General features: G+C 39.7%; 1 protein-coding gene across 1 annotated transcript in view; it reads left to right on the forward strand.

The window, feature by feature from the left end:
• Vps35 (Vacuolar protein sorting 35) overlaps positions 1 to 17,188 on the forward strand; it is a 298,912-nt gene that overhangs the window by 228,307 nt on the left and 53,417 nt on the right. Inside the window, exon 13 of the mRNA XM_090389880.1 lies at positions 11,728 to 11,967. Within this exon, the coding sequence (XP_090246006.1) occupies positions 11,728 to 11,967 (240 nt within the window). The remainder of the gene's footprint in view (positions 1 to 11,727; positions 11,968 to 17,188) is intronic.

The following is a 17,188-nucleotide window of genomic DNA, read 5'->3' on the forward strand; positions in this document are numbered from 1 at the left end:
AAATGCGTGGGATACATATAAATTATCAGGTGACGCAGAAGCCTGTGGCAGATATAAGCTAGTCTGTAATCAGGTCACAAAGGAGGTTCGGCAGGCGAAGGCGGATTACGAGAAATCTTTGGCAAAAGATGCTAAGAAAAACAGCAAGGATTTCTTTACTTATATAAACTCTAAAAGGAAGGGGATGAATATGATTGGTCCACTTGACATCGATGGTTCGACTGTTGATGATCCTGCTCAGATAGCAAACAAACTGAATGAGTATTTTGTATCTACATTCACACGTGAGGAATTATTACAGTTTGAAAATGGAAGAAGGTTATCAAATTGTAGCAGTGTGCTTAATGATTTTGTAATAACTGAGAGCAAAGTGGAGGAGAAATTGTTGAAGTTAAACATAAGAAAGGCATCTGGGGTGGATGGGATCTATCCAGTTATTTTAAAGGAGGCGGCAAAGCAACTAAGCAAACCCTTAGCCATAATTATGAGAGCATCCTTGGACTCGGGAGGTTCCCACGGACTGGAGATGTGCAAATGTGTCCCCAATTCACAAAGGTGGATCGAAGGGTGACACGAGTAATTACAGACCAGTTAGTTTAACTTCTGTTCCTGGTAAAATAATGGAGTCACTGGTTAAAGATGGATTGCAGGATCATCTAGACAAGACTGCAGCAATAATTCAAACACAGCATGGGTTTGTTAAGGGAAAGTCTTGTCTGACAAATTTGATTGGTTATTATGATGTGGTCACAAAGGAACTGGATGCAAAAAATAATTTTGATATCATATACTTGGATTTCAGGAAAGCTTTTGACACTGTTGCGCATGGAAGACTACTGTACAAATTGGAGCAGAATGGTATTAAGGGTAAGTTGCTACAATGGATAAAAGGATGGTTAAGTGGGAGAAGACAGAGGGTGGTAATCAATGGGTGCTGCTCTTCGTGGACTAATGTTATTAGTGGAGTCCCACAGGGTTCGGTGTTGGGTCCACTGTTGTTTTGTATATTTATCAATGATATTGATGAAGGTATATCAGGCTTAATGTCGAAGTTTGCAGATGACACAAAGGTTGGCAGGGTTGTTAATGACAGTAATGGCAGTGTGCTACTGCAACAGGATCTAGATAATTTGGGCAGATGGGCTAAGAAGTGGCAACTGAAGTTCAACCTTGACAAATGCAAAGTACTGCATATGGGTAGAAGTAACCCCAGAGAAACGTACGAACTGTGTGGTACTACACTTAAGGTGGTAGAAAATGAAAAAGACCTGGGAGTAATTGTGCAGTCAGATATGAAGTTTTCTGAGCAGTGCAGACAGGCTGCTAGGGCAGGTCATGGGGTTTTGTCAATGATATATAGGAATTTTGCTAGCAGGGAAAAGGAGGTGATTGTCCCTCTGTATAAGGCAATGGTCAGGCCACGCCTTGAGTACTGCGTACAGGTCTGGAGGCCTCATTTTAGGAAGGATGTAGATTTGCTTGAGCGTGTACAGAGAAGAGCAACACGATTGGTGAGGGGAATGAAGGGATTCTCTTACCAAGAGAGGCTTAAGTTCTGCAAATTGCAGTGGCTGGAGACTAGGCACCTGCGCGGTGATCTGATTGAGGTCTATAAGGCCTTGAATGGGTTGAGCACGCTGAATTCTGATGGGATCCTTCCACTTGTTCAGATTACGAACCTACGGGCACATAAGTTCAAATTAAGAAAGGACAGATGTAGAATAGATGTGCGGAAATTTGCCTTTAGCCAGCGGGTGGTTAATTGCTGGAACAAACTTCCATCTGTCGTTGTGGAAGTTGATAGGTTAAATAAATTTAAGGAGGAACTGGACAGGTATTTGGAGGGAATGGTGTGTTTTTTTTTTTTGGCTGATGCTGCATAAGCTCCTACACTTGCTTTCTTGCATCATGTGCCACTACTACTACTACTACTACTACATAAAAACTGGCAAGGCTCTTCACAAAATGCATTAGAAAAGTAGTGACGCCTAAGGAGCGGAATAATGCAATCATAGTTTTGCTGCATAAGAAAGGAGATAAATCAGAAATTGGAAATTATAGACCAATTAGTGGTCTACAGTGGTCTTCCAATTGGAAATTATAGACCAATCATATCTACAAGTTTTTCACAAGGGTCATTATTAACAGGTTAGAAAGAATACTTGATGAGAATCAACTGAAAGAGCAAGCTGGCTTTAGGTCAGGATTCTCAACTATGGATCGCCTTCACGTAATATCACAGCTAATGGAGAAAGCAAATGAATATAAAACACCATTATGCCTGGCATTTGTGGATTATGAAAAGGCATTTGACTCCATACAGCATAAGGCAATGTTTCGGGCACTGGAAAGACAAGGTATAGATAACCCATATATTATGATTTTGAAGAAAATATATTAGAATGCTACCTCCTTTATTAGACTAGACAAGGACAGTAGGAAATTTAAAATCGAGAAAGGAGTTCGACAAGGAGACACAATATCTCCGAAGTTGTTTACTGCTGCCCTTGAAGAAGCATTCAGAAGATTAGATTGGTTGCAGAAAGGAGTCATTGTGAATGGGAGTACCTAAACCATTTACGATTTGCAGGTGACATTGTGGTCATAAGCCACAATTCCAAAGAATTAGAGGAATATCTTAATCGGTTATGAAGAGGAGTTAGTAAGGATTTTGGACTAAAGATGAATATGGCTAAAACAAAAGTAATGATGAACAAGTATGCCACAGAAAGGGACATAATGATTGAAGGAGCAGTAATTGAAAAGGTGGAGACATGTACTTATCTGGGACAAGTCATTAGCTGTAATAATGATAAATGGCTCGAAGTCAAGAGAAGAATAAATTTTGGGTGGATAGCATTCAGGAAATATAGTCACGTACTGAGGAGCAATATCCCAATTTGCCTGAAATGTAAAATAATGAACGAATGTATACTCCTCACCATGACTTATGGAAGTGAAACTTGGGCACTCACCAAAAGAAAGGAAGAAAAGCTGAGAACTACACAGCATAGAATGAAACGTATTATATTAGGAATCAGAGTTAGATAAGAAGAGAAACAAACACGTGGATTAGGCAGAAAACTCAAGTAAAGGACATTCTTATGAAAACTAAAGAACTAAAATGGTCTTGGGCAAAACACATAGCTCAAAGACATAATGACAGATGGGCTAAGAAAATAATAAAATGGATAAGAAATAATAGAAAATAACTAGAAGAAAAACTGGAAGACAACGATGGAGATGGACAGATGAAATTCATGAGTTTGTGGGTAGTAAATGGATGGCCATTGCACAAAACAGAAGGACCTGGAAAGTTGTTGAAGAGGCCTTCATCCTACAGTGGATTGAAAATGGCTGACGATGAAGATTTAATCTGTTATGAAATAATGGAAAGGGAGTAAAAGGATGAGTGAAAAACATATATCAGATCAGATTAATGCTATCAAATTATTGATTAAACTAGCATCAGTCTGTAATCTAATTACTACTGTAAGAGTGTATATGTACAATAGAAGTGCTCAAAGTGAGTCTACGGACCCAAAAGAGCAGATGTATGATACAGAGAGAGCCATTAGGAAATAAGAACCTATAAAGACTAAGATAGCCTGTGCTGGTTTACTTCATTATACCCTATAAATAAATATATAATTAGCAATAAAATAATAATTGATGAGCTTGAACTGCTAGCGAAGACATCAAAGGCAGGTATTGTTGGGATATCACAGACGTGGTGTCACACAGACATAAGCAGTGAGTGCAGAATTGGAATTTGGGGAGTACAATGCATATAGAGAGGACAGGAAGGGAGGAGGGGTTATGCTGTTAGCTAAGAAACACAAAATCTAAGGAAGTGCATCCAATTGATGTTGGTGGACAATGCAACATTGAGTCTGTTTTGTGTGACATAAACACTGGAAAAGGAAACCTGAGGGTAGGTGTATGTTATAGGTCTAATGAATCTGATGAGTATAATGAGCAATTGTGCAGAGAAATAGTGGGCCAGTAAATCAGCATGTTTTATAATGGGGAATATTAACTATCCAGATATTGACTGGAATTTGTGTAATGGTCAATCGCACACTATCAAGACTTTTTTGGATTCATTGGATGACTGTTTTCTACAGCAGAATGTTCGAGAGGCAACCAGAGGGATTAATACTCTTGATCTGATTATCAGCAGTGATTATTCATGCATTAAGAATTTGCAGATAAAGGAACCATGGGTGATCACAATGAAGTTGGGAATTACTTAAAGATGTAACTACCATCAAGGCTAAAGGGAGGGGCATTTGCTTTCGTAAAGGTGACTATAGGGGTCTCAGACAGTTTTTAAATTCTGTACAGTGGGATCAACTGATGATGTTGCCTGCATTGAATTCTAAATGGTAAGCCTTCAGGGACTTAAGTTTGGAGGCTACTAGACTTTTCATTCCAACTAAGGAATACTGTTCAAAGTTTAGGCCTAAATGGATGTCAGATGAATTAATGAGGCTCATGGCAGAGAAGAAGAAGAATGTATGGGATGCATATAAACAGGACAGGAAGGTGACACAGAAGCCTATGGCAGTAAATTAGTCTGTAATGAAGTCACAAAGGAGGTTAGGTAGGCAAAGGCAGATTATGAGAAATCCTTGACAAAGGATGCAAAGAAAAACAGCAAAGAATTCTTTACTTATGTAAACTCTAGAAGGAAAGGGATGAATCAGATTGGACCACTTTACATAGATGGGTTGACTATTGATAATCATGCTCAGGTAGCTGATAAACTGAATGAATATTTTGCATTTACATTCACACATGAGGAGTTATTCAATGAGGGGAGTGCCAGAAGTTTATCAAACTCTAACAGGGAGCTAAGTGATTTTGTAATAACTGAGAGCAAAGTGGAGGAGAAATTATTGAAATTAAACATAAGGAAGGCATCTGGGGTGGACTGGATCTATCCAGTTGTATTAAAGGAGGCAGCAAAGGAAGTAAGCAAACCCTTAGCCATATTTATGAGAGCTTCCTTGAACTCAGGGGAGGTCCCCTTGGACTGGAGGTGTGCATATGTATCACCAATTCACAAAGATTGTTCAAAAGGTAACAGAGGTAACTACAGACCTCTTAGTTTAACATGTGTTTCAGGGAAAATAATAGAATCACTGGTTAAAGAAGCATTGCAGGATCATCTAGACAAGACTGCAGTAATAGTTAAGACACAGCATGGGTTTGTTAAAGGGAGGTCTTGTGTGTCCAATTTGATTGGCTACTATGATGTGGTCACAAAGGAACTGAATGCTAAAAATAATTTTATTATCATATACTTGGATTTCAGGAAAGCTTTTGATACTGTTGCACATGGAAGACGGCTGTGCAAAATAGGTGTAGTAGTGGCATATGATGCAAGAAAGCAAGTGTATGAGCTTATGCAGCATCAGTCAAAAAAAAAAAAAAAAATCACATCATTCCCTCCAAATGCCTGTCCAGTTCCTCCTTAAATTTATTTAACCTATCAACTTCCACGACAGATGGAAGTTTGTTCCAGCAGTTAACCATCCGCTGGCTAAAGGATGATTTCCGCACATTTATTCTACATATGTCTTTTCTTAATTTGGATTTATGTCCCCTTAGGTTCGTAACCTGCACAAGTGGAAGGATCCCATCAGAATTCAGCGTGTTCAACCCATTCAAGGCCTTATACACCTCAGTCCGATCTCCGCGCAGGTGCCTAGTCTCCAGCCACTGCAATTTGAGAAACTTAAGCCTCTCTTGGTAAGAGGATCCCTTCATTCCCCTCACCAATCTTGTTGCCCTTCTCTGTATACGCTCAAGTAAATCTACATCCTTCCTAAAATGAGGCCTCCAGACCTGTACTCAAGGCATGGCCTGACCATTGTCTTATACAGAGGGACAATCACCTCCTTTTCCCTGCTAGCAAAATTCCTGTATATCATTGACAAAACTCCATGACCTGCCCTGGCAAACTTCATAGCTGACTGCACAATTACTCCCAGGTCTTTCATTTTCCAACACCTTAAGTGTAGTACCACACAGTTGGTACGTTTCTCTGGGGTTACTTCTACCCATATGCAATACTTTGCATTTGTCAAGGTTAAACTTCAGTTGCCACTTCCTAGCCCATCTGCCCAAATTATCTAGATCCTGTTGCAGTAGCATACTGCCATTACTGTACTGTCATTAACAGAACTGCCAACCTTTGTGTCATCTGCAAACTTCGACATTAAGCCTGATATACCTTCATCAATATCATTGATAAATATACAAAACAACAGTGGACCCAACACCGAACCCTGTGGGACTCCACTAATAACATTAGTCCACGAAGAGCAGCACCCATTAATTACCACCCTCTGTCTTCTCCCACTCAACCATCCTTTTATCCATTGTAGCAATTTATCCTTAATACCATTGGAGCAGAATGGTATTAATGGTATTAACTTACTTTTAATACCATTCTGCTCTAATTTGTACAATAGTCTTCCATGCGCAAAAGTGTCAAAAGCTTTCCTGAAATCCAAATATATGATATCAAAATTATTTTTTGCATCCAGTTCCTTTGTAACCACATCATAATATCCTATCAAATTTGTCAGACAAGACTTTCCCTTAACAAGCCCATGCTGTGTCTGAATTGTTGCTGTAGTCTTGTCTAGATGATTCTGCAAACCATCTTTAACCAGTGACTCCATTATTTTACCAGGAACAGAAGTTAAACTAACTGGTCTGTAATTACTCGTGTCACCCTTCGATCCCCCTTTGTGAATTGGGGATACATTTGCACATCTCCAGTCCGTAGGGACCTCCCCTGAGTCCAAGGATGCTCTCTTAATTATGGCTAAGCTTAGTTGCTTTGCCGCTTTCTTTAATATAAATGGATAGATCCCATCCACCCCAGTGGCCTTTCTTATGTTTAACTTCAACAATTTCTCCTCCACTTTGCTCTCAGTTACTACAAAATCCTTAAGCACCCTGCTACAATTTGATAACCTTCTGCCATTTTCAAACCTTAAATGGAGAGGTATGGCATAAGGGTAAGTTGCTACAATGGTAAAGGGATGGTTGAGCGGGAGATGACAGTGGTAATCAATGGACACAGTTCTTCATAGGCAAATGTTATTAGCGGAGTTCCCCAGGATTCGGTGTTGGGCCCATTGTTATTTTGTATATTTATAGCTGATATTGATGAAGGTATGTCAGGTTTAATGTCCAAGTTTGCAGATGATACAAAGATTGGCAGGATTGTTAACGACAGTAAAGACAGTTTGCTACTCCAACTGGATCTAGATAATTTGGGCAAATAGGCTGACAAGTGGCAGCTGAAGTTTAACATTGACAAATGCAAAGTACTGCATATGAGTAGCAATAACCGAAGAGAAACTTACCAACTGTGTGGTACTACACTCGGAAGTGGAAAGTGAAAAAGACGTGGGGGTAATTGTGCAGTCAAATATGAAGTTCAATGAGCAGTGCAGAGGGGCTGCCGCCAGGGCAGGTCATGGAGTCTTGTCAATGATATATAGGAATTTTGCTAGCAGGGACAGGGAGGTGATTATCCCATTGGAGAAGGCAGTGGTCAGGCCACAGCTAGAGTACTGTGTACAGATCTGGAGGTCTCATTATAGGAAGGATGTAGAGTTGCTAGAATGAGTACAAAGAACGTCAACAAGATTGGTGAGGGGAACAAAGGGGTGCTCTTACCAAGAAAGGCTTAAGTTCTGCAAATTGTGGTGCCTGCCGAGTAGGCACCTGCAATGTGATCTGATTGAGGTGTTATAAGGCCTTGAATGGGTTGAGCAAGCTGAATGCTGATGGGATTCTTCCTCTTGCTCAGACTAAGAACCTGAGGGGGCACAGCTTCAAATTGAGGAAAGATAGTTGTAGAATAGATGTGCGGAAATTTGCCTTTAGCCATCGGGTAGTTGGTTGGTGGAACAGGCTTCCATCTTTTGTTGTGGAAGCTAATAGACTAAAATTTAAAGCTTTGCTGGACATGCATTTGGAACAAATGGAGGGGTGAAATAGGAGGGTTTTTTTTTTTTTTTTGTTTTGTTTTTGCTGATTCTGCGTAAGCTTGCTTTCTTGCATCGTATGCCTCTATTAATGCTAATGCCAAAGGGCAAAAAGCATAAAGCATGAGGATTAAAAGGGAGGTTTTTAGAAAATGGCTTGTGAACTTTACAGTTGACACTATGAAGATGAGAAATTAAAACTGGAATTGGTAACAGACATTTCTAGACATATGATCTATTAACATAATACAAATTATGGTAGGGATTTCAAAACAGGGAAAAAATGAAGTATGTTTAAAAGAGAGCAAGAGACTTGAGAAGACACTTAGGGAAAGTTACGAGCAACAGCTTGTGGAAAAAATGAAATACAGTATAGATATAAAAATAAATAATAGTGACACCTGGAAATTAAAATTGCACCAGAGTCTAGAAATTTCTAAGAGTAAAAAACCGTACATGAAAGTATAAGATAAGGACGAGAGTAATAAACTTACATTGTAGAGATATGTGAAGAAAATGGGTGGTAGAACAACTGTATACAATACAAACTAAAAAAAAATCTATTTATTTCCCCTTTCTTGTTATTTCCATTTTCTGGGCAGTACAGACAAGCTGCCAGAGCAGGTCATGGAGTATTGTCTGTTCAACACATGCACGCACGCATATACAGGGTGTCTCAAAAATATTGGTACGAACGTTTAGGGGAGAAAGGTAACATCTAAAGGAATATGAATCGCATAAGAACTCATAACCGGAAATGTCACAGGAAAGTAGACGTTCAGAGGTAGTAGCAGAGGCACAAGAAGCAGAAATGACACAAGACAGTAATTAGTGGCAAACATTTATTTGAAATAATATTAACAATGGAGTACAAGATGGATGCATTCCATGATGTTACAACAGATGCTCGAAGGTTCCACCATGAGACGCGATGCATGCGTGACACCAATGCAGCGTGGATTGGCGGACATGGTCGAACACAACTGGTGTTTCTTTGACAGCAGCAGCAGCACAGATGAGTCTCGCCACGAGATCCATTTCCGTCTCCACAGGCGATTCATACACGATAGATCTGAGGTCCCCCACAGAAAGAAATCAAGGCTCGATAAATCAGGTGAGCGTGGGGGGGGCCAGGCAACGGGTCCACCATGGCCAATCCATCAACGCCCAGAACGCCTGTTCAAATGGTCACGAACACGCCTTCCATAATGGGCAAGCGCCCCGTCATGTTGAAACCAATGTTGCATCTCACATTTGCTGGAACATCGTCAAGTGACCCTGGTAGAACTTGTTCAAGAAAGATCCGATATTTAGCAGGGTTCATGCAGGATGGTAACAGGTATGGGTCGACTAAGCAGTCACCGACCATATCTGCCCAACATTTATTGCTAAGCGATGTTGTGCCGCGTGGGGGCACACACCGTGTGGGTTGTCGTGAGCCCACACATGAGCATTGTGCTGATTGAATAAGCCTTCCTGGGTGAAATTAAGCCTCATCTGTGAACAAAACATAGGCTGGAAAATTCAAGTCTTGAATACTTTCTTGGAGAAACCAAATTTCTCTATTTATTTTTATTTTTATTTTTTATTATTCATAATTATATATATATAGGGATAGATTGAATAGTAGTGCATAACACAACTCTCTCTCACATATTTATCATCTACTTTCATCATCATCATACAGACAGTAGGACACAAGTGTCACAAGTTTTTTTTTTTTTTTTATACTAATCACAAATATTTATTCAGTCATGGTTTTCACAGGTGTTTATATAGGTGTTTATATACTAACATTTATATAGCTTAACCTGCAAGAATAGCTAATTGTAGTGTTTTTTTTTTTTTTTTATATATACATACATACCTACATTCGCTCTCACTCACTCACTCACTCATACAATGGATAAAAGGGTAGAAGACAGTGTGGTAATCAATGGAAGCTGCTCTTTGTGAACTAATGTTATTTGTGGAGTCCCCCAGGGTTCAGTGTTGGACCACTGTTCTTTTGTATATTTATCAATGATACTGATGATGGTATATCAGGCTTAATGTTCAAGTATGCAGATGATAAAAAGGTTGGCAGTGTTGTTAATGACAGTAATGGCAGTGTGCTACTGCAACAGGATCTAGAAAAGTTGGGCAGATAGGCTGAGAAGTAGCAACTGAAGTTTAACATTGACAAATGCAGAGTACTGCATCTGGGTAGAAGTATCCCCAGAGAAATGTACCAACTGTGTGGTACCACACTTAAGGTGGAAGAAAATGAAAAAGTCCTGGGAGTAATTATGCAGTATGATTGAAGTTTTCTGACTAGTGCAGACAAGCTTCCAGAGCAGGTGATGGGGTATTTTCAATGATATACAGGAATTTTACTAGTAGGGAAAAGGAAGTGATTATCCCTTTGTATAAGGCAGTGGTCAAGCCACACCTTGAGTACTGAGTTCAGGTCTGTAGGCCTCATATTAGGAAGGATATAGAGTTGCTTGAGCATGTATAGAGAAGGGCAACAAGATTGGTGAGGGGAACAAAGGGGTTCTCTTACCAAGAAGGGCTTAAGTTCTACAAATTGCAGCCTCTGCAGACTAGCCACCTGCGAAGTGATTTGATTGAGGTGTATAAGGCCTTGAAAGGGTTGAGCAGGCTCAATTCTGATGGGATTCTTCCTCTTGCTCAGTTTAAGAACCTGAGAGGACATAAATTCAAATTGAGGAAAGACAGTTGTAGAATAGCTGTACAGAAATTTGCCTTTAGCCAGCGGGTAGTTGATTGCTGGAATGAACTTCCACCTGTCGTGGAAGTTTATAGCTTAAATAAATTTAAGGAGGAACTAGACAAATATTTAGAGGGAATGGATGTGTGAAATGATTTTTTTTTTTTTTTTTGTTTGTTTGTTGGCGGATGCTACATAAACTTACTTTCTTACTTCACATGCTTCTACTACTACTACAACATTTGCATACATACTGACGCGTGCACACACTATAGCACACCAGACACTCAAGCACCCAAAAAAAAATACACATTTTCGCATTTAGACCTACTTGTGCTCATATATTCACACTCATATGTCCATTTATATTTATAATTTGTTTACTCAGTATAATAATAGTAGACAATGAATATTTTTATGGTTAGATGTATAAAATAATTATAGACATGCACATTATATCTGGAAAAGTTTTACCAAAGAAAAATATATAAATCGTACTGATGCAAGCTTTCAGTCACACCTGACAATGCAGACTTGATTGACAGCTGCAAACCAACATAAACTTAAATATGTGCAACAATAGTTAAATATGAATACATGAGGTTGTTTTACAAGAATCTATTTTCTTAGATGCTAATAGGATACTTGTTCATGTTTTGGACAACACACCTAAGGGAGACAAATTTTCATTGAGAAAGAATGGTTGCAGGATAGACGTGCAAAAATTTTTTTCCAGCCAGAGAGGAATTGATTATTAGAAAAAATATTTTCATCTGGTATTTCAGAATTGGGGAAAAGAAAGGATTACACATTGTTAAAGTGTTTTTTTTTTTTTTTTTTTTTATGCTATAAGGTTGCTTCCTTGATCATTTTCCACCATTGATACTAATTAATTTTACACTAATCCAGATAGTTCAACCAATTACTTGTTTAGTTTGAAGAACTCATGTATTGAGTAAATTTATAATACCATTTTGTATCTTCCTTTTTTGCATTTAGGCATTTTCATTGTATGAAGATGAAATATCGGATAGCAAAGCACAGTTAGCTGCCATCACATTGATTATAGCAACTGTTGAGCAGATGTCATGTTTCAGTGAGGAAAATCATGAGCCCCTAAGGACACAGTGTGCTCTTGCAACTTCAAAGTTGCTAAAGAAGCCTGATCAGTGTCGAGGTGTTGCGGTCTGTTCACATCTTTTCTGGTCAGGAAAAAGTCACTTAACTGCTGGCGAGGAGGTAAGAATGGCAAATCAATAAGATAAATTTCAGTTTGGCTTCAAAAAAGTTTATTTCATTAACATAAGGAATACATTGGTATTATTTATTTATTCATTTATTCTTGTGAATTTATTTATTTTGTGAAAAATCTTAATAATTATTTATTATTATAAGTTAATATGAATGCTTAGTATACTATAATTTGATCACTCAGATGTAATCAAATGTCACGGTATGGTGTCTACACCTTACAGAGGAATAGCCAAACCTCTATGACACTAGGTAATGCTGGGTAGAAGATGACCTGGAACAATATGGCCTAATTTTATATCATCACTTTTGCTTAATCTGTCAGTGATTGCATTTGGTGTGTGTGTGTGTGTGTGTGTGTGTGTGTGTGTGTGTGTGTGTGTGTGTGTGTGTGTGTAACCCAATAAAACTATTGGAGGGGATGGATAGGTGAAATTAAAAATTTTTGGCCGTGCTGTTTAAGCTTTCTTTCTTGAAGCATTTGCCACTACTGTTAAATTTTTAATTTTGGAAAAAGTCCTTGGTTGTTTTAGTTACATTTCATATAAATAGAGCGTCGATAGTCCGAATAACCAGCATTTATTTTTTTTTTTTTTTATGTTGGTGCCATAAAATAATTCCCTGGTCCTTGAGGTTGGTTGTCACAGACATTCTCTCAGAGATATGCCAGACAAGCTGTACTTGCTAAGTGGAAGTCTAAAATGCTGATGGAACTGATATTCGGGTGAATTCAAGTCAAGTGGACCCAATTTTGGCAAAGTGCGGATGGTCTGTGACAGCCAAATCCTCTGCTTGCACCCTCATGATGGTTAGACTGTTAGTAATCCTGGGTATAACCTCCATGCACAAGTACATGGTGGGTGACCACCCAGGTGTGAACCAATGTAAGCAGGGGTCGAGGTGTGGTGCCCACCACATGAAGGAATACCGCTCCTCTGTGTTACCAGGCAATACTAGATGGTAGATAACTCTTATTAACCAGTGAATTACCACCACTTTGCTTATTGGAGGCTTGAAGTGATGGAACCCATGTTTAGTCTCCAGAGCTAAATTCCGGTCAACCCTTCCCCATCTCTTCCATCATGCAGTATGACTGATGCCTTTTGAGGATATGATGAACATCATGGCGAGATCCAATCTTACATTTCGAGGGTACAGCTCTAAAACTGTTCGCAGGCTGGCCACTAGTTAGTACACCGGATCGAACCTATTGGTAACTCTTTAGGAGGCTTCCAGATCAACTAGTGTATAATCTTGCTGTCCCCCTCCCCCCAACTTTTTCTGACTATTGAATACGCCATGAATTGTCAAACTAATAGAGTAAGCTTATCTGCAAAAAGATCTGAACCTCCCAAACACTCCTTAATTCATTTCACAAATATACGTGGTCTCAATTCTGATATCAACGATGTCCATCTCCACTTGCAGTCTGCCAAACCCCATTTCCTTTTTCTGACAGAATCTCAGTTCTTGGTTGATTCAACTACTGCTCATCTCCGTTGCCCAAATTATTCACTGTATGATTCCTTTAGCCTCAAAGGTGGTACTTGTGCATATGTCCGTTCCGATATTCCCTGTCAGAGACTTGTTAATTTGGAATCTCCTCTCTTCAATCTTCTCTGGCTTAAAATCTCTCTACCTCATTGTGTCAAATTCATCTGTTATCTCTACCATTCTCCCAACTCCACTAATCACCTGGAGCTCTTTGACTTCCTCTCTTTGCAACTTGACTTTCACCAGTCCAACTTTCCTAACAGTGAGGTAATTTTCCTTGGTGATTTTAATATTCACAACTACAGTTCGTTTCCATTTTCTAGTCACACCCATCCAGCTGGTTGAGATGCTGAGGCCTTTGCAATTACTAATGACCTTGCACAGATTGTTCATTTACCTACAAAAATACCGGACAATCCTAACCATACAACCAACACACTCGATCTTTTTCTCACAAACAGCCCTTCTAAGTACAAGGTCGAACTGAGCAGTCCTTTACGCACCTCAGATCACTTGGTGATTGCCTCTTCTCCAATGGAGCCTTTCTCTCGTGGCTATTCCCAACCTCATATTGTTTGGCATTACAAGAATGCAAAATGGGATGACCTGCAAGATTTCTTTTCCTTGGTCGGATTACTGTGTCAAAACTTCTAATGTCAACGTTTGCTCAGATCGCGTCAGTGAAATTATTCTTTTTTTTTTTTTAGCCTTAGCATTAGTAGAGGCATTTGATGCAAGAAAGCAAGCTTATGCAGCATCAGCCAAAAAAAAAAAAAAAAAAAGTAACATAAATAAATAAAAATAACCACTTCCACTTCACCCCTCTGTTCGTTCGAAATACCTGTCCAGCTGAGACTTAAACTTATTTAGGCTATCAACTTCCACGACAAGGGATGGAAGTCTGTTCCACCCACCAACCACCCGCTGGCTAAAGGCAAATTTCCGCACATCTGTCTTTCCTCAATTTGAATTTATGCCCTCTCAGGTGATTTTTCTGAGCTAGAGGAAAAATCCCATCAGCATTGAGCATGCTCAAACCATTCAAGGCTTTGTACACCTCTATCAGATCACCCCGCTGGTGCCTAGTTTCCAGACACTGTAATTTGCAAAACTTAAGCCTTTCTTCGTAAGAGAACCCCTTTGTCCCATTCACCAATCTAGTTGCCCTTCTCTGTACTCGTTCCAGCAGCTCTACATCCTTCCTGAAATGAGGCCTCCAGGCCTGTATACAGTACTCTAGGTGTGGCCTGACCATTGCCTTATACAAGGGAATAATCACCTCCTTATCCCTGCTAGAAAAATTCCTATATATCATTGACAATACACCATGAGCTACTCTTGCAGCTCGTCTGCACTGCTCAGAGAACTTCATATCTGCCTGCACCACCACCCCCAGGTCCCTTTCATTCTCTACCACTGTCAGTGTAGTACCACAGAGTTGATACGTTGCTCTGGGGTTGCTGTTTCCCATATGTAGTACTTTACATTTGTCAATGTTAAACGTCATTTGCCACCTCGAAGCCCATCTGCTCAACCTTTCCAGATCCTGTTGCAGCAGTGTAGTGTCAGTAGTGTCCTTGACAACCCTGCCAACCTTCGTATCGTCTGCAAACTTGGACATTAAGCCTGATATACCATCATCAATATCATTTATAAATACAGAAAACAATAAAGGCCCCAATACTGAACCCTGAGGGACTCCACAAATAACATTACTCCACAATGAACAGCGTCCATTGATTACCACTCTCTGTCTTCTCCCCCTCAACCACCCCTTTATCCATAGCAGCAACTTGCCTCCAATGCCACACTGCTCCAATTTGTGCAGCAGTCTTCCATGTACAACAGTATCAAAAGCCTTTCTAAGATCCAAGTATATAATATCAAAGTTATTCCCTGCATCCAGTTCTTTTGTGACTGCATCATAGTATCCAATCAAATTGGTCAGGCAAGACTGGTCAGGCAAGACTTCCACTTAACAAAACCATGCTGTGTCCTAGCTATAACTGAAGTCTTGTCTAGATGATCCTGCAGTGCTTCTTTCACCAGTGCCTCCATTAATTTTCCGGGAACAGAAGTTAAACTCACAGGTCTATAATTACTTGTGTCAGCCTTTGATCCCCCTTTGTGAATTGGGGTCACATTTGCACATCTCCAGTCAATGGGTACCTCCCCTGAGTCCAAGGAAGCTCTCATAATTATGGCTAAGGGTTTGCTTACCTCCTTTGCTGCCTCATTTAATATAACTGGATAGATCCCATCCACCCCAGGTGCCTTTCTTGTGTTTATCTTCAACAATTTCTCCTCCACTTTGCTCTCAGTTATTACAAGATTCTCTAGCTTACTGCTAGAGTTGAATACACCTCTGGCATTCCCCTCGCTGAATAACTCCTCATGTGTGAATGTCGATGCAAAATATTCATTTAGTTTGTTAGCTACCCGAGCAGGGTCATCAACAGTTGACCCATCGATCTCAAGTGGACCAATCTGATTCATCCCCTTCCTTCTAGAGTTTACATAAGTAAAGAACTCTTTGCTGTTTTTCTTCGCATCCCTTGCCAAGGATCTCTCGTAATCTGCCTTCGCCTGCCTAACCTCCTTTGTAACTTGGTTACAGATCAACTTGTATCTATCATAGGCGTCCGTGTCACGTGTTAATTTGTATGTATCCCATGCATTTTTCTTCTCTGCCATATGCCTCATTAGTTCATCTGACAACCATTTAGGCCTAAACCTTGAACAATATTTCTTAGTTGGTATGTAAAGCCTAGTAGCTTCCACGATAAGTTCTTTGAATGCTTCCCATTTTGAATTTGCTGTTGGCAATATCATCAGTTGATCCCACTGTATAGAATTTAAATACTGTCTCAGTCCATTGTAGTCGCCTTTACGAAAGCAATACCCCTTCCCTTTACCCCTAATGGTAGTTACCTCTTTGAGTAACTCCCACTTCAGCACACTGTGATCACTGCCACCAAGTGGTTCATTTACCTGCAGATTCTTAATGCATGAAGAATCACTACTGATAATTAAATCAAGAGTATTACTCCCTCTAGTTGCCTCCCGAACATGCTGATGTAGAAAACAATCATCCAATAAATCCACAAAAGCCTTGCTACTGTGTGAGTGACCAGCCCCCAAATTCCAGTCAATATCTGGGAAATTAAAATCCCCCATTATAAGACTCTCTGATTTACTGGCCCACTCTATTTCTCCGAACAGTTTCTTATTATACTCATCAGAGTCATTAGGCCTATAGCACACTCCTACTCTCAATTTTGATCTCCCAATGCTTATGTCACACCAAACTGACTCAACACTGCACTGTCCAGCGATGTCGACTGGCTTCACTTCCTTGGATTTTATGTGTTTTTTAACTAATAGCATAACCCCTCCTCCCTTCCTATCCTGTCTATCCTTTCTGTAGACATTGTACTCCCCAAATTCCAGTTCTGCATTTCTTATATCTGTGTGACACCACGTCTCTGAAATCCCCACAATATCTGCCTTTGATGTTTTGAGCAATACCTCAAATTCATCAAATTTATTTACTAAACTCCTAGCATTGGTGTACACATAAGTATACATGCACCTGTTCTTTTTCTTAGCTACTCTAACACAACCCATGTGTTAGGGTAGCTAAGAAAATGTGTTAGGGTAGCTTCTTGTAGGAATGGGATCCTTTATTGAGGATCCCATTCCTACAAATTGAGGA

The sequence above is a fragment of the Mastigoproctus giganteus genome, chromosome 2 (assembly GCF_048544385.1).
Source record: "Mastigoproctus giganteus isolate SK-2022 chromosome 2, ASM4854438v1, whole genome shotgun sequence".
In the NCBI taxonomy this organism is placed as follows: Eukaryota; Metazoa; Arthropoda; class Arachnida; order Uropygi; family Thelyphonidae; genus Mastigoproctus; species Mastigoproctus giganteus.